At 38.6% G+C, this 26,286-nt stretch overlaps 1 protein-coding gene across 1 annotated transcript in view; it reads left to right on the forward strand.

The window, feature by feature from the left end:
• The window catches only part of LOC127411422 (MAM domain-containing glycosylphosphatidylinositol anchor protein 2-like), a 231,381-nt gene that overhangs the window by 74,602 nt on the left and 130,493 nt on the right, over window positions 1–26,286 (forward strand). Inside the window, exons 4-6 of the mRNA XM_051646973.1 lie at window positions 7,908–8,104; window positions 14,681–14,813; window positions 21,213–21,482. Coding sequence (XP_051502933.1) covers window positions 7,908–8,104; window positions 14,681–14,813; window positions 21,213–21,482 — 600 coding nt within the window. The remainder of the gene's footprint in view (window positions 1–7,907; window positions 8,105–14,680; window positions 14,814–21,212; window positions 21,483–26,286) is intronic.

A 26,286-nucleotide genomic window follows, 5' to 3' on the forward strand; every position in this document is an offset into this window, starting at 1 on the left:
GCTAACATCGTGCAGCCCCTCAAATTCAGCCATACAGTATTTGAAATTCAACTGGAAGAGAATAAACAAGCTCTCCACAACAATATAAAACTAAATTTCAATGTTTACACATAATGCAAAGACCGCTTCTTAGACTGTCAAGCCACGCATCTTATCATGTGGCTCGTCATGCATGACACTGCAGAGACTCCGCTTGTGGAGGCTCATGCTACTCTCCGCGATCCACGCACAACTTAACACGCGCCCAATTGAGAGCGAAAACCACTAATCATGACCACGAGGAGTGTGACTCTACCCTCCGTAGCAACCGGGCCAATTTGGTTGCTTAGGAGACCTGACTGGAGTCGCTCAGCACACCATGGATTTGAACTCGTGACTCCAGGGGTGGTAGTGCATCCGAATATATTAAACTTCACTCAAGCACATCAGCACCATAACTAGCAAACAGGCATGACATTTGAAATATTCATGAATTAAACTGTTTACTCATGGTTTTGCTGTCAAGTTTTTAACTGGCCCATTCTTCAATAACAGTTCCTTTGCAAAGCTTGAATTGTATTATGACTGGTTTACAAGCAATCCACGCTGATATTAGCTTTACAAACACAGTCCATAGCACGGTGAAACATGATGCTCACATATAGGTGCACTGAGGCGCAGATTGCCAGGAATGCATCCAAATGGTCAAAGACGTCCAGCTAGTGCTTGTTTAAATTCACAGACAATTAAAAATAGAGCAGAACAGCAAGACACAGAGCAGCTGAATGAAGCCGAACGGAGTCTTCTTTTATAAGTTGTAACTGACAATGCGTCTTTTAAAAGCTGCATGACAAACATGACAATGGTCAAAGACGTTTGTGTAAAAACTTCAAAATAGTCCAGAACTTTGTTGTTCAGGAATTGTTAGTCACGCTAGGCCTGTCTATCTCCCTCTCTGTTTACGATATGAACTGAGCGCCAGTGGGCGGCGCCAAGGGTTTGATGACACATGTTGTGGGGCATGTAAATCCAACTGAGCAATATCTTGTGATGTCACAAACACACAGTTTTGAAAACGAGACGTTTCAATAGAGTGGGAACTATAAATGCTATTAGACTGGGGAGGAAGTTTTGAGTTCTGAAATTTACAGTATATTTTTATAGTACAGTTACCTCTTATATGTGTAAATATCAAGGAAAATTAGATTCTCCATTTCATGACCCTTTTAACACTTACAGTATAATCTTAAATCTATAGCTTTTTAAGATAAATAAGTTCAAGGAACTTAAATATTTGAGTTATGAGCCCAAAACTTTACATTTCCCATTAATGACAACATTAGGGTTTGCAGTGTGGGTAAACATCATCAATTGGTTTTATGTTTCCTCCTCCAAGTCTTATTGTAAAGTAATCTTGGATGAAATATTTCACTATATCAGCTTTTCACATTTCCAGGTGTGGAATGCGGAAGTAAACTATTCCAGATTAAACTTTTATAGCGGTGAATGGGAGACCAATGTTCCCATTTGCTCCAACATGACAGCCTGATCTAATAAATGTACAGTACGTAGCTATGTGTATGTTAATATTTGGAACATTTAAACGTACATGTTTGTATGTTTCGATAGACACTAAAATGTAGAATATGGACGTTTGAAAACACCTAAAACGTAATTTACAGCTTTAGAAACGTACAATATTGGTGAATCCATTACAAATATATTTGAAAACACGAATCTATTATAAATATATTTGTAAACTTTTAGTGTTTTATAGATATTTTAGATCCCTAAACATAACCACATTTTAACAATATAAAAACATGTAACAAGTAGATTAATGTACAGTAGCATTAATTTTTTATGCAATATATTAATTTATATATATTTTACAGCCACTAATCCCACATCTACTCCTAAACCTAACCATAACCATTTATTAAGCATATAAAACACGTAACAGGCAGAAAAATGTAATCACTAAAATGTTTTCAGAAAAATGCAAAATTCAGTACAAATGTAAAACCCCAATTCCAAAAAAGTTGGGACAGAATGCAAAATGACAATAAAAACAAAAAGGAGTGATTTGTAAATTATATTCACCCTTTGCTATATTTAAAGCACTACAACTACACATTATATGATGTTTTACATTGTGAATTTCATAAAGTTGGGACAGTCGAGTGTTTACCACTGTGAAACACGGCTGTGTTTTTCAAAACCTATTTGAAATGTGGACTCATCGGACCAAAGAACACAGTTCCACTGTTCTACTTTCCATCTAAGATGAGACCAAGCCCAGAGAAGTCGGCAGCGCTTCTTGACAGTGTTGATGTTGTGCTTCTGCTTTGCATAATAAATTCTTAACTTGCATCTGTGGATCCAGCGGCGAATGGTGTTGACCAACAAAGGTTTACTAAAGTTATCCCAAGCCCATGTTCATGATATCTATTACAGATGAATTATGTTTTTTAAGACAAAGATGTCTGAGGGGTCAGAGATCACGCACATTCAGAAGAGGTTTTCATCTTGCCCTTTACACACCGAGATTTGACCAGATTCCTTGAATCTTTTAACTATATTGTGCACTGTAGGGGGGAGGAGATGCACAAAATCCTTCCAATTTGTCTTTGGGGAACATTGTTCTCAAAGTGCTGGATTATTTGCTGAAGCATCTGTTGGCAAAGTCGAATGATCCTTGCTCTTGAAGGACTAGGCTGTTTTTGGGGGCTCCTTATATGCAATGACACGACTGCCTCACCTGTTTAACATCTCCTGTTTCACATTGCCTTGTTATTTTAACTCGTCAAATTGTTATTAGTTTTAAATTGCCCCTGTCTCAACTTTTTTGGAACGTGTTGCAATCATCTGATTTGAAAATACTGTACATTAAAAGCAAAACAATGAAATTCACAAGGTAAAACATCATATAATGTGTAGTTGTAGTGTTTTCAATTTAGTAAAGGGTGAATAGAATTTAGAAATCACTACTTTTTGTTTTTATTAGCATTTTTCATAATGTCCCAACTTTTTTGGAATTGGGGTTGTAGTCCAATGGACAGTGCGCTGCATCCGGTGTGCTCCCTGAGAGCATACAATAGCATTGTGTGAGGTAAAGAGTGGAATTTAAATTATTAATTGCTGTAAATCTTCTTCTGATGTACTCCATAATGGTGCTGTCATATCTCATTCAAACATATACATCACAGAATACGGCATGTGACAAACGGTCACGAGACACTTGAGAGCCAATGAGCATTCAATATCACTGACGTAAACCACTGGTTGTAATGTTTTTTGAGGAGGCAATTTTTGAATTTTGAAAACAAAACCAACATGGGTTGACGGTTACAGCGGGAGCGACGGCGCTGTGGTGGATGGAGACGGAGATCGTTGAATAAAAGGCTTGAATTTGGGTCTGTTCTTCACAGAAAGCAGTCTGAAGATTTAGATTATAGCAAAAAAAAAAAATTATGGATTAATTTTATTATTGTTTTATGGTGCTTTTTGTGGTTTATTTAGTTTTTTGGCATATTCTGAAAACTCCTTTTGTGTCCCATGGCAAACCTTTGTCCCAAGCAAAAATGCTTAAAAAATGATTAAACAATTACAAAGCTTTTATTCATTTTAACATTTTAATGTTTATTCTTGGTTAAAGTGATATAATCCTTTAAAATGTTGTATAGGGCTACAGAAATCACACAGAACTGAATGAAACTGTTAAAATGTTATAATATAATGTCAACAACTGCGTTAAATAAATGTGATGGCATTTAACTAATCTCATTGATTATAAATTAAATGTAATTAACTGTTTAATTCTATGAATTATTCAATATTAATCGAATAAAACAGTACACGTAAACATTTGTACGTTTCTATAGGTGTTAATACGTAAAATGATGATGTTTAAGATGCTGTCAATACGTCAATATTGTACTTTTCAGTGTCTATGTAACATAAGAGAATGTACGTTTGCTTGAACCAAATTTTACGTAAGAATACATACGAATTCTCATGAGATCACGTTGAACAGGAAAAGATCAAATCGTCTATACTGCATTTCCATGACTTTACAAAAGAGCAAAAAAATAGAGAGAGATGGATTGCGAGTCAGAAGAGAGAAAGATGCCACATACTGTCACTCCCTCAGCAGCTGCTTTTTGAAACTCCATCACAGCAGTGTTGACTAGTTGTTGTTGTTTTTAATAAATGCCTGGGAAGCATAACACAAAGAATAATAGTTCTTAACTTTAAAAAGTTTTAAAGTTATATTAAACTGAAAAAGTTAGATTTATGATTTTAAATTAAGGCAGAAATACATAATCACAATCTATGTAAATGGTCAACTCTGAATATTTTGCAACCAAGTTAATGAATTATAGAATACGGAATAATTTTAGCCTTAGCTGATTTAATATAACAATTGAAGAAACGCACACGTGCAAAATGACTGACAAAACAGCAAAGACTGCCTTCAGGTCTTAAAATCTAAATTACAAGCCCTGGTGATATAGAAAGTATAACCTCAATATTGTAGCCTTGTTCTATGTTCCAATACCACATTGTTTAAAATCAGTTACCTCTGATGTGGTCAGACTTATAATACTTGGGCTCAAATGAAGCGTGTATCAATCCATGTATATCTAGTCTAGCACATTTTCTAGGCCATCAAAAGCAAGACATGAATGTTTATTATATGACTCACCAAAAGAGCATATGTGTGGGTACTGTACAGTACATCTCAGTTCTCTACTCACACACGTCATCATTTTAAGTGCATGAATGCTTTCAGCTCCATGAAGCAGGCCTAATAAAAGATGCCACACTGTCTCATTATCAACTTAAAGACAGTTCTAGTGAAAAACTAATTTGAGTTCTGGGAAGCATCAACTTTATTGAAATCAAATGCATGTCTTTGAATCGGTGACAAAATGCTTTTATTAGAAATTTAATGAATGAGTGAAAGGGGTGAAATGAAAATGAGAATTGTGCTTCAAAGAGACATCATCCTCAGTAAGTTTGCTCCAGATTTTTCAGAGTTTCAAAGGTTTATTCATCTGCTATCGAAACCATCAAAAGCTATCGCGAGCTGTCAGAAAAGGAGTTGTGTTGCGTCTATTCCCTGCAGACACGAAGGAGCCATTGATGTTGTAAAGTGATTTACGGGAGCACAGAGAGATGAATAGGAGGAGCGATGGACGATGGCAGGCAGCATTGCCGTGGGGAGACAATGAGGAGCAAGTCATTACCCTTGAATTAGTGAACAGGCCTCAGCTTGTCATTTTTATTCCAGCTTCACAGTGGACTATTCGCTGGTGGGCACTGGCTTTTATCGATCAGAGCCACGCGACTCCTGATGCAGTGAGCAAAGTCTAGACACGTCATAGATAAAGAACAGCCAACACACAGCCAATAAACAACTGAGTACTTCAATTTGGAGTGATGCTGTTGTCTTTATGTGTGGCAGCACTCACTAGTCAAAAGTTTGAAGCAATAAAAAAAAAAAAAAACATTGATTTGTGTTTATATTTCCCTCAAAAGCAGTGATCTGAAACTGTCTTTTCTTTTAAAATTAACATCTTTGAATTGTGAATAAATTTGCAACATTTTGCAACATTACTATGGACCATGGAAGACAATGTCAGGCAGAATGTTCACCTGTGTCACAATTTACTTTCATTGCATCTTTTTTTTTTCATACGATGAAAGTGAATAGTGACTGAAGTGAATATTCTGCCTAACATCTGCTTTTGGGTTCCATGGAAGAATGAAAGTTGTTCAGGATTGGAACAACATGAGGGTGAGTAAACAATGACAGAATTTTCATTCTTTGGGTGAAATGTCCCTTTAATAATGCAAAAGCATTCGTGGTTCAGTATTAAAATTTTCACCTGTCACCCAGGAAATCATAGAAATCCTGACAATGCTGTCTATCAAATATTTATGGAGCAGGTTGATTAATCTTTTGAGGCAGGTGAAAGTAAGCTTTTGAAAGGCATGTTTTTAATGATGGCTGGAGAATTTGCTAGCAGAAAGAATTATACTGAGCAGAGGAAGGTGTGAGTTTTTAGCTTTGAGAGGAGTCTTTAAAAAACTCATGGCTTCTCACTGGAGCACTCACTTGTGGCTCTTTAAAAAATACTTGTAACTGAAGTGCCAAAATGCAGGCACCAGAGTGGTACTTTATTTGAAATATAATGGATGCTATTAATGCATGTATGTTTTTGCACCTCACTTAGTTGTTTTTTAAAGGAACAGTTCACCTAAAAATTATCATTCTCTCAACATGTGCTCACCCTTATGCTGTCTCAAACTCATATGATTTTCTTTCTTCTGCGAAACACAAAGAAAGTTACTTTGAGCTGCGCATGCATTAAGCGTGAGGCAGTGTAATCGAGCTTCAAATCAAGATCACACCAAGGACGCTACAGATGAAAAAGTTACATTATGGTCTGTTTTCACCCAAAACCGAGTCGTATGGATTACCTTATGCTGTCTTTATGTCCTTCTGGAACTTAAAATTGTGACTTGACTTGTATGGTGATAAACACATCATATCAAATACAAAATATTTGTTTGTGTTTGGCAGAAGAAAGAAAGTCATATGAGTTTAAACGGCATAAAGGAGAGTAAATGATGTGAGTAAATTGGGTAGTTTTTTACTAAGTAATCAAACAAAGCTTAAATGTAGGAGCAGCATGGGAAAGAACAAGAAAATATCGCTTGATTATAATCAGCAAAGACTTGTTAAACATCAATGCCATATACAGTACAGTTACATTTGGAAATCACAATATAAAGGGCTGTTCACACCAAAAAAAAAAAAGAAAATGCTTGAGGCAGCACAACGAAAAGAACAGAGCGCATGTGTCTCTAAACATGTTTTAAAAGTTGAACTACTTTTAAATTGGCACGGCATCTGCAAAACGTGGTGGTCCTGCGTGAGACGCTGCGAATACAGCGAGACGTGGCACAATGGTCAAAGAAGTCCATCTAGCACATATTTACATTGGAAAACAATTTTAAAAAAGAGAGACATTGTGTAAGATTAAAAGAACTTCAATTTAAAAGTGTCACGAGACACCTATATTCTGTTTCATTAGGTGCTATACACAAACTGTAGCTTTTTCAGTCTGAATGACCCTTAATAACCACAATTCTACATTTTGCAGCATATTCAACTTAACCTTACAAAGCCTGACATATAAATAAAAGTTAAAAATTTCTATTTATTAAGCAAACTGTTATTTGAACATATAAACAAAACTAAATAATATATATATATATTAATATGTGATTTTTTTTATTTATTTTTTTATTATATTTGATAGATCAGGCTTTAAAATTCATTATCCTCCTTTGACCCACCGATTCATTTTTGTATAGGACTTTTGTTATTGAAATTTCTCTTTGCCCACACATGCCACAGTAGTACATTTTGGGAGTTTGGCCATGACAAATTTCTCTCTATCATCTATAGAAATGTATGACATTACAATTGTTTTTTATGCACCAAACACTATATTGATATTTTAAAAAACAAAATTGTAAAACCTTTTTTTTTTTTTTGCTGGGTGTCAGAAGTTTATGTTAAGATGAACCTAAATATGGATGTATTTGTTGACCTGCAACCTATTTTCTACATACATTTAGTCATATCCATACTTCTGTCCTTTCCAAACATAACTTACCCACTCACTCTGACTACATCTTTACACATTAAAGACTCTTGAAAATGTAACAGAATCCATGCTATGGGTAAACATGCCCAGGGAGACACAAGCTGCAGCATAATCAAAGAGCTAGCAATTGCCAGATGGCTATCTCTGAATGCCACCATTACCACAAATGTCTCGGTGGCTGTTCTTTATCACAATTTGAGCAATGCCGAAGCAATGTGACCAAGCTCTCCATTTCCATTTCAGATTTAGATGACCCCATTGTGACGGTCCATCAGAGTATAGGAGAGGCAAAGGAGCAGTTCTACTATGAGAGAACAGTGTTCCTGCGGTGTGCTGCCAATTCGAACCCCCCGGTGCGGTACAGCTGGAGACGAGGAAGGGAGTTCCTATCCCAAGGTTCTGACAAGGGTGTGGAGATCTACGAGCCTTTCTTCACACAGGTAAGGCAATAGCTTAGTCTTACTGAACACACAAGATTATTATCAATTGATGGTCCCTTCATGCATGTAACTGCACCAAGAATGTTTATAATTTTCATCAAATGTAAGGGGTGGCCAGTGTGACCAAAATCTTATATCCCGATATTAGTAATTTTATGTCATGGTATGGATGTTTATCATGATACAGTTAATTCTTCTGGAAATTCTTCTTAAAAATTGTTTATCTATTAAATAAAGATACTTTAACTTATTTGATTATTATTAATATTATTATTATTATTATTATATTTTATTTTATTTTTTTATTTTTTTTTGCAACTTGATGGACACAGACCAAAAAATAAGATTAATTCTAGAAAATAAATGACAAGTCTGGCATCAGTGCAAAGGCAGCTGCTTTACATTATGTAACACTTGAATCAACAAAAGACTCGTATGGTATAGTTCTGACTTTCTTATCCAGTTCTGATTGAATGAGTTTGAAGTTGAGTTTTACTTTCTATATTAATGTGTCAAGTTGCAACATTGCTCATCAACTTTATACAACTAAGCTTTAATTCATGTTGTGCCTAAAAAAAACATTTAATTACAAGTTCTTCCTCATATTGTATTGTCGGGCACACTTCCCACTCTATGTATTTCTACGCATTCCTCCATGTTTCTTCACAATTCTCATGTGCAATTATGTAAAGTGGTCCTGCCCTCTGATGTAGACTGTGGAATAGATGGTACAGAAAAATCAACTGACAAATTTCTACCATCGCATAGTGTACACTGTCATACCGCCCAGTCCTAGTACAAATAATTATATTAATTTGTTTGTAAAGTTAGAAAAATGGCCAACACTGTGTGTCTGTCAATTCTGACATCGATTCTCCAGTGCATGTAACACCTGATAACTTGATTATGAATGCCTGGCTTGCTTGAAAACTTTAGATGAACTTCATTGCTTTTGTATGAAAGTATGCGAGCAGCAGTTTGACATCAGAAATGTTTTCAGGTCCAGAAGGAAGCACATTATATCTCATGGTTTTGCAAAAAACTTCTTTCAAAACACAGCTTTGCCACATCAAAAATGGCACCACGATTTGGCCCAGAGCGGATCCATCCTGGTAATTAGTCATAAAACACAGGGTTTTTCAGGACCTACATTATTTCGCTCTACCATCTCTCAGGACCTGAAGTGGGACATCTACATAGACTCTTTGTGAAGAAGGCTCAGCAGAGGTTGTACTTCCTTCACCAGCTGAGGAAGTTCAACCTGCCACAGGAGCTGCTGACACAGTTCTACTCAGCCTTCACTGAGTCTGTCCTGTGTACATCTATAACTGTCTGGTTTGGTTCAGCCACCAAATCAGACAGAAGGAAACTACAACGGACAGTCAGGACTGCTAAGAGGATTATTGGTGCCCCCTGCCCACCCTCTAAGACCTATACATCTCCAGAGTGAGGAAACATGCAGATAGAATCACTCTGGACCCCACACACCTTGCCCATTCCTTCTTTGAACTGTTGCCCTCTGGCTGGCGCTACAGAGCACTGAGCGCTAGGATATCCAGGCACAAGAAAAGTTTTACCCTCAGGCCATTTTCCTCATGAACAATTAAACTGCCTCAAGACTCCCCCATAGTGCAATAATGTAAATACATATCTCATGTACATATGTAAATTCACATATTTAATTCAATAACTGTACATACCCCTACATTGCACATACATTACCACTTGCATGTGCACAGTATGTCCTATTATTTGTATGTCTATTTATACTCTTACCTTGTTTTATATTCTGTGTCTCACTGTAATGTTCTGTGTGCACTTGTTTCTCCTATCACCAAAACAAATTCCTTGTGTATGTGTGAAAACTTGGCAATAAAGCTCATTCTGATTCTGATTTATTCCCCACAGAGAATCAATCACACAATATTAGCCTGTGCACTTAAAGGAGATTTTTTTAATCTTTCACGCCCTGCTGAATAAGAAACTAATGCACTGCAGCTTTCTGTCAGTGTCTCAGGTTAGCAAGTGGATCAACACCATAAATAACCTCAGCAGGTTCTGGCACTCAAGGTACCAGAAATCAAACAGTGCCACTATTTATAACCAATGGAGTTGTAACAGATTATAAACTCTTATTCTTCTAGAAATCGACCTGATATGAAGATGTTACCAACATTAGTTACTTATTTTTTTACTTTGATATGAGATAGATCAAAGTAAGCCACAGAAGAGGCTCACTTTCAGTTGCAATAATACTGTATTGTAAAATGAGAACTCTTCAGATAATGTAAGACTGCTCCATAAAGGTTCAGTGGCTAATAGGGATTCCAGTCCCAAATCAGCAATTTACACTACATGGTCAAAGAATGTAGGCCAGTGGCATAGCCATTTGTGGGCCGAGGTGGGCCAGGCTCCACCTAAATTAGACCCAGGCCCACCCAGAATATTACTGACATTCTGTGCCTTCAAACATACAGCATACTGTATATTCATTAAATAGTTTAAATATTATGTATAGTTTAAATATTAAAAGTTTAAAATGCATAAATTCTGATTTCTGAAAGTGTGAAAGAACTGTTTGAAGGTGCTGCCCATCTATTTTTATTGAGGCCCACCCAAAATTAATTTCCAGGCTATGCCCTTGATGTAGAGTGGTGGTGGCATAGTGGACTAAAGCACTGAATTGATAAGCAAAAGGTTGTTGGTTCAATTCCCACAGCCACCACAATTGTGTCCTTGAGCAAGGCACTTAACTCCAGGTTGCTCCAGGGGGATTGTCCCTGTAATAAGGGCACTGTAAGTCGCTTTGGGTAAAAGCATCTGCCAAATGCATAAATGTAAATGTAATGTAGACATCCGAATACCACACCCATAATGTGCTGAACATTTCATTCCAAGACTATGAGCATGGGAGTTGGTCCTCCTTTTGCTGCAATAATAGTTCAGGATTTGCATTCACTCAAAATTTGACTTCAGACTTCAAGAGCATCAGTGAGAACAGGCAATGATGTTGGGTAATGTGTCCTGGCTCACAATCTGCATTCCAATTCATGCCAAGTTGGTTTTCCTGTTCATCCTTTTGGCCATGTAGTGTGTTTCAAGTGGATGACTTGCAGAAGACTTTCAAATAGCAAAGAGCTCATCAAAGTCAGATTGAAGAAAGTGGATATGGCTGAAGTATTTTTTATTATTTTTTACCTTCTGAGTGGCTTGTTGGAATGGTCAGAAGGTTATATATATATGTAGAAGCTCAGTTTCTGCTTCATACTGATAGCAAACGTTGCTTTAAAAATGAATTTGGACCTTTAATCTTTATTTGTTTCTTTATTTGTTTTTAGCATGACTCATTTTTCAGCATGTCCTGGCATACCAAATTCCATCTTTACATACAAAAATGCATAAAGGGTTTCCAAATAGTGGTACACAACACAACATTGGAAATTTATATTTCTAAAAAAAATAAAAAATAAATACATATTTTATATATATATATATATATATATATATATATATATATATATATATATATATATATATATATACATACATATATACATTTTATTTAAATAAACAAAAATTTCAATGTTTGCTAATTTCTGATCTGTTTACAATATTAGAATGTCTTTCATGTGTTCAAGACTCTAATGCATAGCTCACATTCAAGTGGGGTGCAAAAAAGTATTGTGAATCTGTGCACTGATGTGAATGCATTGAGTTTGCACATTACAATTTTAGTCTGCGCACAAAAAAAGACTGAAGTGAACAGCAACAAAGTGAAATAAAATTACTTTCTAAAAGTCAGTGAACAGCATCTAGCTTGATTTTCTGAAGGTAAGCTGTGTTTTGAGTATGATATTGATAATGTTACCAGTCTGACACAGAAGATGCAGGCAGTTTTAGACAGATGGGAGATGTTTAAGGGTAGAGTACATTTCCCCAAATTCCAAAATATATTCAGCATATATATGTTTGAATAGTGCGCAACAGCACCTGCCCATTTTTTCCGACATCTTTGCTCTGGAAGTATTTTCCCCAAACAGCTGGCTGTCTGGTGCAGTCAAAACAACCTTGAGCTGAACATGCTCAAAACGGTGGAGATGATTGTGGACTTTAGGAGGAACACCCCAACACTGTCCCCACTCACCATTCTAAACAGCACTGTGGTAGCAGTGGAGTCATTCAGGTTCCTGGGCACTACCATCTCACAGGACCTGAAGTGGGAGACCCACATTGATGCCAATGTGAAAAAGGCCCAGCAGAGGTTTTACTTCCTTCACCAGTTGAAGAAGTTCAACCTGCCACAGGCGCTGCTGATACAGTTTTACTCAGCAGTCATTGAGTCTGTCCTCTGCACTTCAATATCTGTCTGGTTTGGTTCAGCTACAAAATCGGATATCAGAAGACAACAAAGGACAGTTCGGACTGCTGAGAGGATTATTCAAGAACTATACACTTCCAGAATGAGGAAAAAGGCTGGAAAAATCACTCTGAACCCCACTCATCCTGCCCACTACCATTTTGAACTGTTGCCTTCTGGCCGACGCTTCAGAGCTCTGAGCACCAGAACCGTCAGGCACAGGAACAGTATTTTCCCTCAGGCTATCCTTCCCATGAACAGTTAAACTGCCCCTTTGAGCAATAATTAATGTGCAATACACAGCTTAGTCTTTTTATATTATCCAACACTTCTGCCATTACATTCCCTTGCACTGTATATAACCGGTTTGTATTTAGATTTGCACTACGTATGTGTGTATGAATGTATGTGTGTGTCTGTGTGTGTGTATATATATATATATATGTGTATATATATATATATATACAGGTGCATCTCAATAAATTAGAATGTCGTGGAAAAGTTCATTTATTTCAGTAATTCAAATTGTGAAACTCGTGTATTAAATAAATTCAATGCACACAGACTGAAGTAGTTTAAGTCTTTGGTTCTTTTAATTGTGATGATTTGGCTCACATTTAACAAAAACCCACCAATTCACTATCTCAAAAAATTAGAATACATCATAAGACCAATAAAAAAAACACATTTTTAGTGAATTGTTGGCCTTCTGGAAAGTATGTTCATTTACTGTATATGTACTCAATACTTGGTAGGGGCTCCTTTTTGCTTTAATTACTGCCTCAATTCGGCGTGGCATGGAGGTGATCAGTTTGTGGCACTGCTGAGGTGGTATGGAAGCCCAGGTTTCTTTGACAGTGGCCTTCAGCTCATCTGCATTTTTTGGTCTCTTGTTTCTCATTTTCCTCTTGACAATACCAGGTCTGGTGAGTTTGCTGGCCAGTCAGGCACACCAACACCATGGTCATTTAACCAACTTTTGGTGCTTTTGGCAGTGTGGGCAGGTGCCAAATCCTGCTGGAAAATGAAATCAGCATATTTAAAAAGCTGGTCAGCAGAAGGAAGCATGAAGTGCTCCAAAAGTTCTTGGTAAACGGGTGCAGTGACTTTGGTTTTCAAAAAACACAGTGGATCAACACCAGCAGATGACATTGCACCCCAAATCATCACAGACTGTGGAAACTTAACACTGGACTTCAAGCAACTTGGGCTATGAGCTTCTCCACCCTTCCTCCAGACTCTAGGACCTTGGTTTCCAAATGAAATACAAAACTTGCTCTCATCTGAAAAGAAGACTTTGGAACACTGGGCAACAGTCCAGTTCTTCTTCTCCTTAGCTCAGGTAAGATGCCTCTGACGTTGTCTGTGGTTCAGTAGTGGCTTAACAAGAGGAATACGACAACTGTAGCCAAATTCCTTGACACGTCTGTGTGTGGTGGCTCTTGATGCCTTAAGTTCACCCAAATTTTTGAATCGATTTTGCTTGACAATCCTCATAAGGCTGCCGTTCTCTCGGTTGGTTGTGCACCTTTTTCTTCCACACTTTTTCCTTCCACTCAACTTTCTGTTAACATGCTTGGATACAGCACTCTGTGAACAGCCAGCTTCTTTGGCAATGAATGTTTGTGGCTTACCCTCCTTGTGAAGGGTGTCAATGATTGTCTTCTGGACAACTGTCAGATCAGCAGTCTTCCCCATGATTGTGTAGCCTAGTGAACCAAACTGAGAGACCATTTTGAAGGCTCAGGAAACCTTTGCAGGTGTTTTGAGTTGATTAGCTGATTGGCATGTCACCATATTCTAATTTTTTGAGATAGTGAATTGGTGGGTTTTTGTTAAATGTGAGCCAAAATCATCACAATTAAAAGAACCAAAGACTTAAACTACTTCAGTCTGTGTGCATTGAATTTATTTAATACACGAGTTTCACAATTTGAGTTGAATTACTGAAATAAATGAACTTTTCCACGACATTCTAATTTATTGAGATGCACCTGTACATATGTATTCCCTTTTTTCTTTTTAAATTCCCTACAGGAATATTAATATTGATCAAAATATGCCATAATGTGCATGTTACTCACAATTTGCTGATGCTGAAAAAATATGAGAACTGGTGTGACTAATTGATACTTGGATGGTCAGATTAGATCAAAGGTGATACTTGACTTGAAAGGTTAAACCATAGCTGAATGCAATTCCTCGGTCTTGGGTTGCAGGGGGAGACCAAGATTCTCAAGTTAAAGAACCTGCGTCCTCAGGACTACGCTAACTACACATGCACTGCCTCTGTCCGTAACGTCTGTGGCATCCCTGACAAGAATGTGCTATTCCGGCTCACCAACAAAACAGGTAAGACTAATATCATAGCCTGGTCTATGGTATTGCCTATTATTTTATACTCCTTTGGCTGTTTTTGAGCCATCCAACAAGTTAGAAAGAACATGTGTCCAGCACCACAACAAAAACTCTCAAATGGAATTGCCCTGAAGCTCTTGTCACTACAAGTGCTGTGTGGTCTGATAATCAACATGCTATGAGTGCTGCATGTGTTATTTAGTATGTTATGCCTGTTACATTTAGAAGCCTTTTGCAACTTTGCTCTTCCTTGCTCTGTTGATGGCTGGAGAAACGGCCCGAGGCTGATGTTTTCACCAACTGGCCTTGCAGTTAATTCGGTCCAGGCAAAACCTTATTCTTAAGGAAATGGCCCTGCAGCTCCTTGTGCTCCTTATCTGTCTCAGTGGGCTTCACATGCTACTGCGGTGAAGACCTGACCTTTACAGAATCCATTAGAGAATGAACAGACTCGGCAGACCTTTCCCTCTGGCCATCTCTGTTTCTCTATCTTCTTCTCCCACTCCCCCTTTCTGTTTTTCTTGCGCTATCCTTCTCTATCACTTTTTTTCTGTCTCTCAGCACATTGGCTGATGATGATAATCAAGGCAAAATCCTGTGGCTTGACTGATTGCTTTGCCAACTTGAAGGCCCTTACAACACAGCATGCCTGTGCTCTTATGGGAGGAGGAGCTAGGGGGAGGCCTTGACTGTATGTGCCACATGTCGGTAGATTGGATGTGGTCACCTAGTGCATTATAAGGCTAAGTAAAGCATCCTCATCTGGAAGATGAGATGAGAAATGGTTTGCCACTTTTCTTGGTGTAAATGCACTAGTGCAGGGGTCGGGAACCTTTTTTCACTGAGGAGCCAATTTTTTTCTCCCCTTTTCTCCCCAATTTGGAATGCCCAATTCCCAATGTGCTCTGAGTCCTCGTGGTGGCGTAATGACTTGCCTCAGTCCGGGTAGTGGAGGACGAATCTCAGTTGCCTCCACGTCTGAGACCGTCAATTCGCGCATCTTATCACGTGGCTTGTTGAGTGTTTTACCGCGGAGACGTAGTGCATGTGGAGGCCCACGCTATTCTCCACGGCATCTATGCACAACTCACCACGCACCCCACCGAGAGCGAGAACCACACATTATAGTGACCATGAGGAGGTTACCCCATGTGACTCTACCCTCCCTAGCAACCGGCCAATTTGGTTGCTTAGGAGACCAGGCTGGAGTCACTCAGCACGCCCTAGATTCGAATTTGCGACTTCAGGGGTGGTAGTCAGCATCAATACTTGCTGAGCTACCCAGGCCCCTCTGAGGAGCCAATGTTTTAATTTTTGGTTGATGCATTTTTTCGAAAGAGCCATAGCATAAACGAATAATTTACTATTTTCAAAAAAAGTTTTTCAATAAAACAAAATGTTTATTATGCCCATAGACTACTCAAAAACACAAAAAGAAAACAAATATGCAACAATTAATAGGTAACATGTTTTAATTAATTGAGTACATGTGTTTGTGCGGGTCTCCATAAAATTACTTCATTTTACAATTGTTCATGAAAAAGTTCACTTCCCTTTCGGGTTGGGCGATATGTAAAAAAATATTTGAAAGATAATCGGCTTAAAAAATATCGCAATATCCGATTATATCGTCAACCCACCTGCCGAGGGTCAGTGAATATTTTTGCTTTATTGATTATGCTTTTTTTTTTTAAATGTAATTAATTTATTGAAGCACGAAAAACTTAAAATAAATTTCTAAATTCAAAATGCACTTTAAACAAATTGAAAAAGCAATTAAAATAACGAAGTGATCAAAAAATCTTATATATATCCACCTCCCCGAATCCAGACATTTACCACAAGTACCAGTATGCGACAACAGGTGAAAAATTACTATTAGCCTACAAATTAAAAACTAAAGACAATTATAAATGTAAAGATAATAATAACAATAATCCTAATAAATAATCCTAATAAATTCCCATGTCTTCCCAAAAAAATGCTGCCAAATGTGTGCTCTTATCAAATGTGTTTTTATTGCGTTTTGGTAATATATTTTATGCTGCCTAAAGAAAATGTAATAGAACTCAATTTTAGGTTCAAGGTGTCTTATATTATTTTATGATTTAATCACTACCGTTTTTGTTTCTTTAATACAAATAAATATATGGGAAACAACCAATATGGGATTTCACTCACTGATCATCCTTACTGACAGATTTCCTCATCTTATTATTTCCTCACTGGCATGTTCACCATAGTGCTGGACATGCCAATGATTTTAGAAAGGTAAAATGTTTTAAAAGCCTCTGAATTAAAAGTGATTTGAGTAATTTTGTACGGAAATGCTGAAATAATTTTTGTTTTCAAGTGGGTTTCCTGAACACTTTCCCTGTCTACCATTGGTCAGAAAACACCATCAGTTGTCAGGCTGCTCGGGGATGCTCAAATAAAAAGAACACTGTTTATATACAGTATATGCATGTATATACTGTATGTTATATATATATATATATATATATATATATATATATATATATATATATATATATATATATATATATATATATATATATATATATATATTAGAGGTCATCCGATATATCGGATTTACCGATTTATTGGGGCTGATAGTTGCGTTTTTTAACTATCTATTATTGGAAAAAATAAACAAAAAAAATCTCCAGTATTGGCTAAACCCACTATCGGTCGACCTCTAATATATATATATCATAGTGCTTAAGAGCGAACTGCTCCATGGAAATAAAGCTAAACTCACAGATGATCGGAGATCATTTCCAGCATTCTCATAGACGACATTATTCTTACAAAAAATTTTCAGGCGAGTGAAACAGAGAATAAGGAGTGATAACTCTTTTGTGTTCCATGAGACAGGGTCCCGCTGCACTCCTCAGAACAAACAGCGAATCAGACATGAGCAATGATGGCTTTTCTTTTGTCTGTTTTTATATAATAAAAATATAATAAAGTTTCTTCAAGCGTGTGTCTTTGTGACTAACTGCATTTCTTGTCATGTGTCACTCCAAAATGTCTTACAGGTCACCTGCCTGTTGCGGGTAGATGAGCAAAATTACTCATGTATGAAATACCTGCAAGGAGCTCTCGAACTGGATTGAGCCTCATCGCATTTGGAGGGTGGCGGGTGCTATTTCACACCCTAGGCGCACATACAAAAATAACGAACATTCGTAAAATCACTTGTATTAAATGCTCTTAACCGCTAAGATCAATAGTTATTGGCAAACGAGGCCCAGAACTCTATGTATGTGTGTGTCTTGGAGATGCGCTTTCATTGCACTCGTGAACAGCGGAGCTCATTGCACACACATATCAAATCAGACAAATATCGGTGGCTTTTTTCGTCTGTTCTTCAAAATATGACGTTTCGTCAAACGCGCGTCTTTGTGTCTAATTTCTTGTCATACAATATATCACTCCCAGATGTCTTACAGGTTGCCCTCCACAGTGGCTGGTACATCAGCAAAATGATCTGCCACTGTGCATGAAAAATCTGCATTTGGCGGGTGTTAATTTCAAACCTTGTTCACCAGGAGTAAGCTGAACAAAAAATTCGGGAGAAAGGAAATCAAAACAGTGTCTATGACTTAAAGCTTTGCAGTCACACCCACACTTTCTGCAGGAAAATTATATCTAGAAAGTTTTAAACGATCATGTGTTGGTAAATGGTGAGACACCTTGCGAGCCACTTGATATTTAACCATAGGTTCCCGACCCCTGCACTAGTGTAATGACCCAGGGTGACTGTCACCAGGGGGTGATGGAACATGGCGAAATAAGTTTGTAGAGTCTTGCTATAATCACTCACCAGAAGGCTGCCATATTTGTTATATACAGGTATTTCCTTTAAAACCTTTTAGCTATTACTCATTGACTGTGAAGTGTTAAGTAAGTATATGACCGTGTGCAGGAAACACTTACAAATAAAATAAATTACCCAAAATAAAAACATTGGCATAATTTACTTACCCTCATAATGCTCCAAACTTGACTATGACTTTCATTCTTGCATGGAATACAAAACAAGATGTTAAGCAAATTGTTAGCCTTAGTCACCGTTCACTTTCTTTGCCTATTTTTTCCATACAAAGAAAGTGAATGGTGACTGAGGCTAACATTTTAGCCTTGGTTTTTGCATGTGTATTAGCTTTAATGTCATTTATATGCTAGTGTACTCCTAAAAGTTGATGAAATGTACACTTTTAAAATGTACAGTCTTTCTCTTCTGGGAAATTGGAGCAAATATATTGATGACTCATGTTGCGCTACACAGATTTGTGTCCAACCAAATGCTTTCGAAAATGAGGACGCCCCTTCCACTAACGCAGCCTGCAGCTGACTAGCAAGTAGCAAATCGTGGTTCATGACTGTAATCTAATGTCTCTTGGCTATTTATATATATATATATATATATATATACAGGTGCATCTCAATAAATTAGAATGTCGTGGAAAAGTTCATTTATTTCAGTAATTCAACTCAAATTGTGAAACTCGTGTATTAAATAAATTTAATGCACACAGACTGAAGTAGTTTAAGTCTTTGGTTCTTTTAATTGTGATGATTTTGGCTCACATTTAACAAAAACCCACCAATTCACTATCTCAAAAAATTAGAATATGGTGACATGCCAATCAGTTAATCAACTCAAAACACCTGCAAAGGTTTCCTGAGCCTTCAAAATGGTCTCTCAGTTTGGTTCACTAGGCTACACAATCATGGGGAAGACTGCTGATCTGACAGTTGTTCAGAAGACAATCATTGACACCCTTCACAAGGAGGGTAAGCCAAAAACATTCATTGCCAAAGAAGCTGGCTCTTCACAGAGTGCTGTGTCCAAGCATGTTAACAGAAAGTTGAGTGGAAGGAAAAAGTGTGGAAGAAAAAGATGCATAACCAACCGAGAGAACCGCAGCCTTATGATTGTCAAGCAAAATTGATTCAAGAATTTGGGTGAACTTCACAAGGAATGGACTGAGGCTGGGGTCAAGGCATCAAGAGCCACCACACACAGACATGTCAAGGAATTTGGCTACAGTTGTCGTATTCCTCTTGTTAAGCCACTCCTGAACCACAGACAACGTCAGAGGCGTCTTATCTGGGCTAAGGAGAAGAAGAACTGGACTGTTGCCCAGTGTTCCAAAGTCTTCTTTTCAGATGAGAGCAAGTTTTGTATTTCATTTGGAAACCAAGGTCCTAGAGTCTGGAGGAAGGGTGGAGAAGCTCATAGCCCAAGTTGCTTGAAGTCCAGTGTTAAGTTTCCACAGTCTGTGATGATTTGGGGTGCAATGTCATCTGCTGGTGTTGGTCCATTGTGTTTTTTGAAAACCAAAGTCACTGCACCCGTTTACCAAGAAATTTTGGAGCACTTCATGCTTCCTTCTGCTGACCAGCTTTTTAAAGATGCTGATTTCATTTTCCAGCAGGATTTGGCACCTGCCCACACTGCCAAAAGCACCAAAAGTTGGTTAAATGACCATGGTGTTGGTGTGCTTGACTGGCCAGCAAACTCACCAGACCTGAACCCCATAGAGAATCTATGGGGTATTGTCAAGAGGAAAATGAGAATCAAGAGACCAAAAAATGCAGATGAGCTGAAGGCCACTGTCAAAGAAACCTGGGCTTCCATACCACCTCAGCAGTGCCACAAACTGATCACCTCCATGCCACGCCGAATTGAGGCAGTAATTAAAGCAAAAGGAGCCCCTACCAAGTATTGAGTACATATACAGTAAATGAACATACTTTCCAGAAGGCTAACAATTCACTAAAAAATGTTTTTTTTATTGGTCTTATGATGTATTATAATTTTTTGAGATAGTGAATTGGTGGGTTTTTGTTAAATGTGAGCCAAAATCATCACAATTAAAAGAACCAAAGACTTAAACTACTTCAGTCTGTGTGCATTGAATTTATTTAATACACGAGTTTCACAATTTGAGTTGAATTACTGAAATAAATGGACTTTTCCACGACATTCTAATTTATTGAGATGCACCTGTATAACAAATAAAAAGGAGGTGGCATTCAGCATGTTACATCCAAACCTTCTATTTTAATGGGAAATACATCAACAGGACAAATATCAATTTATCATGAATCTTTTAGAATTAGTGCTCCCAAGTTCTAATGCACAGCTTCAACCTACATTGATTGTTGCCATATATAAATGCTTGTATTGTTTTATGTTACACTCCATACCTTCAAATCCTTACAGTACTGTATATCACTTTATGTTAGATTATTTGACGGAAGCCTTCACCGTTTGCTCTGATTGATTACTCTGTTAGATATAAGAGGATAATTAGGGTCATATGTGGAAAAAGTCTGAAATTTCACAACTTTGGATTAACCCTAATTTTTTTCTCCCAGCTTCCCCAACTATTAAGCTGCTTGTGGAAGACCCTATTGTGGCCAACCCTGGGCAAACAGTGACCCTGGTCTGCATTATTTCTGGAGGAGAGCCCAACCCAACCCTGACTTGGGTGCGGAACACCGAAGAGCTACCAAAGAAGAGTGTGCTTAATGGTGGAACCCTCACTATACCTGCCATCACTACTGAGGAAGCTGGTGTTTACAGCTGCGTAGCTAGTAACAATGTGGGCAATCCTGCAAAGAAGTCCACCAACATTGTCGTCAGAGGTGAGAGCCAAGACCTTGAGGCTTTGCTATTTGATCATGTTTAGTGAGTGATTCTAATGAACCTGCCAAGATGTCCTGGTCATATTTAACCCCAAATCGTTAATAAAATAAAATGAAATTGTATTTTGTATAAAGATAATGAAGCCTACTTACTCATTTAAGATTTTTTGCATTCTGACATTATTTTCAGGACACTTAAGTACCCCCCACTCCATTTTCATTACCTTTTTTTATTGTTGTAAATTAGAAAAATACACTTGAATATCTCAAGGCAAAACTTCACAATATAATGATAAAATAACAAATTCTACAGTTGACATTAGCATTGGATGGATCTTCTTACAGCCTTGTATACATACATATATTTACATACATACATATAGTATATAAAGCCATGTATTAAATACTGGTAAATGTATCGATATATACATATACTCACATACATACTTAAACATATATAAAATAAATAAAACAAGAAAGAACATATTTTAGCCAGTGCCTGTCTCCTTAAAGTAACGTAAGAAAGGGCCCCATGACTTAGTAAAAAGTTTGGGTTTCTTCCGAATTAAAAATGCAATTTTTTCAAATTTGAGGGCAAATAGTAGGTTCAAAACCCATTGGCGATATGAAGGTGGGGATGTTAACTTCCAATCTATAAGTTGCCTGGCCAATAGTGTGAAAAGTGCTATACTATCAACTTCCAATGCTGTTAATTTAATATTTTCTGGAAGAATGCCAAATAGAGCTGTCAAGGGATGGGGGTCTATTGCTGTAGTAAAAAAATTCTGAGAAACAGCAGAAAATGTTCCCCCAAAACCCAAACTGTTTAAAAAAAGACCAAAAAGAATAGAGCAAGGAGGCTGTCTCAACAATACAATGTGGACAGGTGGGGTCCAGATCAGGAAATATTTTGTATTAATACACAATAAGTTGTGCTCTTGACCAGTGAATACGGTGTACTGCCTTAATCTGAATAAGGTTGTGCCTAGAATTAAATGAAGAAGTATGTATTCTTTTCATGACAACATCCCAGGTTGCATCTTCTAATGTCATCTTCAGGTCCTTCTCCCAAAGAGATTTTAGAGCCTTATTGGAAGGGGCTTGTTTCTTATTTATTATATTGTAAATTCTAGAAATAGCACCCCTTATATATTTGTGCTGATCTAAAATGCACTCTAGAATATTGTTAGGTGGTATAGAAGGAGTTGGTCAAATTACATTTTTCTTTAAGTTGTTCAAACGAAGCAAAGTTATCATCTATAAACAGCTGATTAATTGTAACTAATCCTTGTGCTTTCCAAATATTAAACACTGCATCAAAAAGAGATGGTGAGAAAGATGCATTGCCCCAGATAGGTGAGGCTGGAGAAAGACCCTTGAGCCCTAGTGCTCTGCAGAACTGAGACCAAATCCTCAAAGAATGTTTAACAATGGGGTTCTTAATTGAAACATTTCTAGTGGGTGGGATAGAGGAGCAGAGAAAAGATGTCAGTGTAGCTGGGGAACAAGAAATAGCCTCCATTTGTACCCAGAAAGGTTTACACTGCTGCAGTTCATATTGTGCCCAGTACAATAAGTTTCTAAAGTTGGCTGCCCAATAATAAGTTTGAAAGTTTGGAAAAACCAGACCCCCCACTTCCTTGGGCTTCATAAGATGTCTTGGATGTATTCATCTGGGCTTGTTGTTCCAAATAAAAGATGAAACGCTTTTTTCCAAATCAGTAAAAAATGATTTAGGGATGAATATGGGTAAACATTGAAATAAATATAAATATTTGGGAAGAATGTTCATTTTAACTACATTTACCCTCCCTATCAAAGAAAGAGGAAGGGGTTTCCACAATATAAACAGAGATTCCACACGATTGAATAAAGAGCTAATATTTGCTTTAAATAAATAAGCATATTTACAGGTCACTTGAACACCTGAGTATCTAAATTGACTGTTAACAACATTGAATTGGAAATCTGAATATGAAATTTTCAATGCAGCCGAATTTACTGGAAATAATTCACTCTTTGAGAGGTCCAGCTTGTATCCTGAAAAGATACTAAATGAGTCTTAAATTGAAAATGCTCAAGGAATTGAAACAAGGGGATTAGATTAAAACAGAATAAGATCGTCGGCATATAAAGACACCTTCTGCTCCAGGCCAGCATGGGAAATATCCTGCACCCCCAGGTCGGCACGCAATGCTATGGCCAAAGGCTCAACAGCGATTGCGAACAACAATAGGGAGAGGAGACATCCCTGCCTTGTTCCCCAACAAAGTGAAAAATAACCCGAATCAATGTTATTTGTGCATACAGATGCTTTGGGAGCTGCATAGAGAATTTTTATTCAATAAATAAATTTATGACCTGTGGAGGCGTGATTGAGCGCCCACCTGGGGAGAGAGAAAGTGGTAAGGACATCCACCTGAGAAGAATTGTTACTAATTTACTGTTTCTATGTGCACAGTGAGATTCGGGGGAGATAAAAGATGGCCCAGTCTGCAGAGAGAGGAGACACACATAGCAGTGTTTATGTGTGTGCATTTATGTCATGCTGCAAAGCAGACCTTTTGTTTTACACTGAAAAGTGTTTCAATAAAGAGACTTACGTTGGATTGTTTACTCAGCTCCTGCTTCCTTCTTTGATCCAAATACGAACCTTTGTTACACTGGTGCCGAAACCCGGAAATAAGGAGGAAGGTATGCTGCTATGGAGTCATCTTCGCCGCTGGAGGAAGTCTTCTGAACCCTCGTCCACCAGGCTCAACACCAGGCCCTCATGGATCTGCGGGCGGAGCAGCAACAGCTCTTCGAGGCACTCTTTTGAGGCCAAGAGGAGGACCGACAGGCATTGCGGACCTTGGTGCCTTAGGAGGGTGTGCACGGCGCGACCCCAGCAGCAACAAACCCCCATGTGTTGCTCGCGATGATGGGGGTGCAAGATGATCCAGAGGCCTTTCTAAAGCTCTTTGAGCACACGGCCCAAGCTCTGAAATGGCTGCGGGCGCAATGGGCAGTCCACCTCTTACCGCTGCTGACCGGGGAGACCCAACTCGCGGCCCAACAGCTCCTGGTCGACAACCTCCTGAGGTACCCTGAACTGAAGAAAGCCATCCTGCAGCTGGTCGGCTGCAGTCCAGAGGAGTTCTGCCAGCAGTTCCAATCCCTGATGCTGAGCAAAGTCGGCTGCCCATTTGCCTTCGCTCAACAGTTCCGTGACGCCTGACAGTGGTGGGTGCTGGCTGAGGAGCCCAGCAACGTCGGGCATGTCATTGATGTACATACCAAGCCTTGATGGATTCAGGTTGTAACCAAACCTCTATTCATCAAGGCTTGGTTCAAATAGGGCATTGAATACAAATAAGCTGGTAAAGGTGAGGTGTGTGCACTGGGATATTTACGATTATCCTGCAGTGACCGTTTCGGAGTCAAAAGCATAACATTGAGGCTGTGGCCTCACCCATCCACTAATTTTGGGTACTAATTTGCCGGCTTTTCCCGAATTGTTAAAAGGGTTGTGTGTGGATGAGTCCTGTAATACAGCGGGATGGTGTGAAGTGTGCAATGTGCTGACGGGGGAGGCGAAGCTGTCTACATCAGCTCTGCATCAGGATGATGCATCCCTTTTTTTAAGGGAGCAAACCCACTTCTTCGGGTTTGCTGTGAGCCCCGCTTGTCGCAGCGACCTCAGAACGGCCTCCAGATGCTGCATGTGCCATTGCCAATCATTACTGTAAATAATTATATCATCCAAATAAGCAGCAGCATATGCAGCATGCGGTCTAAGGACTCGGTCCATAAGATGCTGAAACGTTCCGGGGCCACAAGCAAACCAAAAGGAAGGGTCACAAATTGGTGTAATCCAAAAGGTGTGGAGAAGGCCATTTTCTCACTGGACATCGGCACATCGGACATCTGCCAATAACCCTTTGTTAAGTCCAGTGTCGAGTAAAAGCAAGCTGTGCCCAACCGATCGAGCAGTTGGTCAATATGAGGCATTGGATACGTGTAAAATTTCGACACCGCGTTGACTTTTCTATAATCCACACAGAACCAGACAGAGCCATCGCTCTTAGGTACCAGAACCACCGGGCTGGCCCAATCACTGTGGGATTCTTCTATTAACCCCATATCGAGCATGGCCTTTAATTCTTCCCATACCACCTGTTTCTTGTGTTCAGGTAAGCAGTAGGGACAACTACGTACCACTACCATTGGGGTTGTCTCGATGTGGTGTTCTATGAGGTTAGTGTGGCCGGCCAGAGGTGAGGACACATCAGAGAAACAATTTTGCAATATGCAAAATAGTGAACTGATTGGCTTTTAAACTCACCTCTGGTCCGAGCTCCTCCCTCTCTGGAACTAGCCTCGGCTTCCCCAGCCCTTACGCAAATTCCCGCTAGGGATTTTCCTCTCGAGACGAGACTCTTCAGCACGCGTTTGACCAAGTGAAAGTAATTGATTGTCAGCGCCTTCATCCGCACATTACACTCACATATCCGTATTTCTCAATTATAAAGGATCGGGTATATTGAGTGATGCAGGATGCTCAGACAAAAGAAGATACAACCTAGTTGTTGGTACCAAGGAGCCGTCAGGAAATGTTGTTCTAGGCAGCTCATCATAGTCCGATGGCAGGTCACTTGGAGCAGGGGAAAACACTAAGCCATCTCATGGCCCATTTCTAACGGCCGGGCATTTGCGGGGATGTTAGCTGGTGGTGTGCGACATGCTGCGAATGTCAGCTGGTGAATCCGCCAGCCACTCCAAAAGCGCCATTGCGCCCTCTTCCATTGATCAAGGTTCCCTT

The sequence above is a fragment of the Myxocyprinus asiaticus genome, chromosome 20, assembly GCF_019703515.2.
Source record: "Myxocyprinus asiaticus isolate MX2 ecotype Aquarium Trade chromosome 20, UBuf_Myxa_2, whole genome shotgun sequence".
NCBI classification, from domain to species: Eukaryota; Metazoa; Chordata; class Actinopteri; order Cypriniformes; family Catostomidae; genus Myxocyprinus; species Myxocyprinus asiaticus.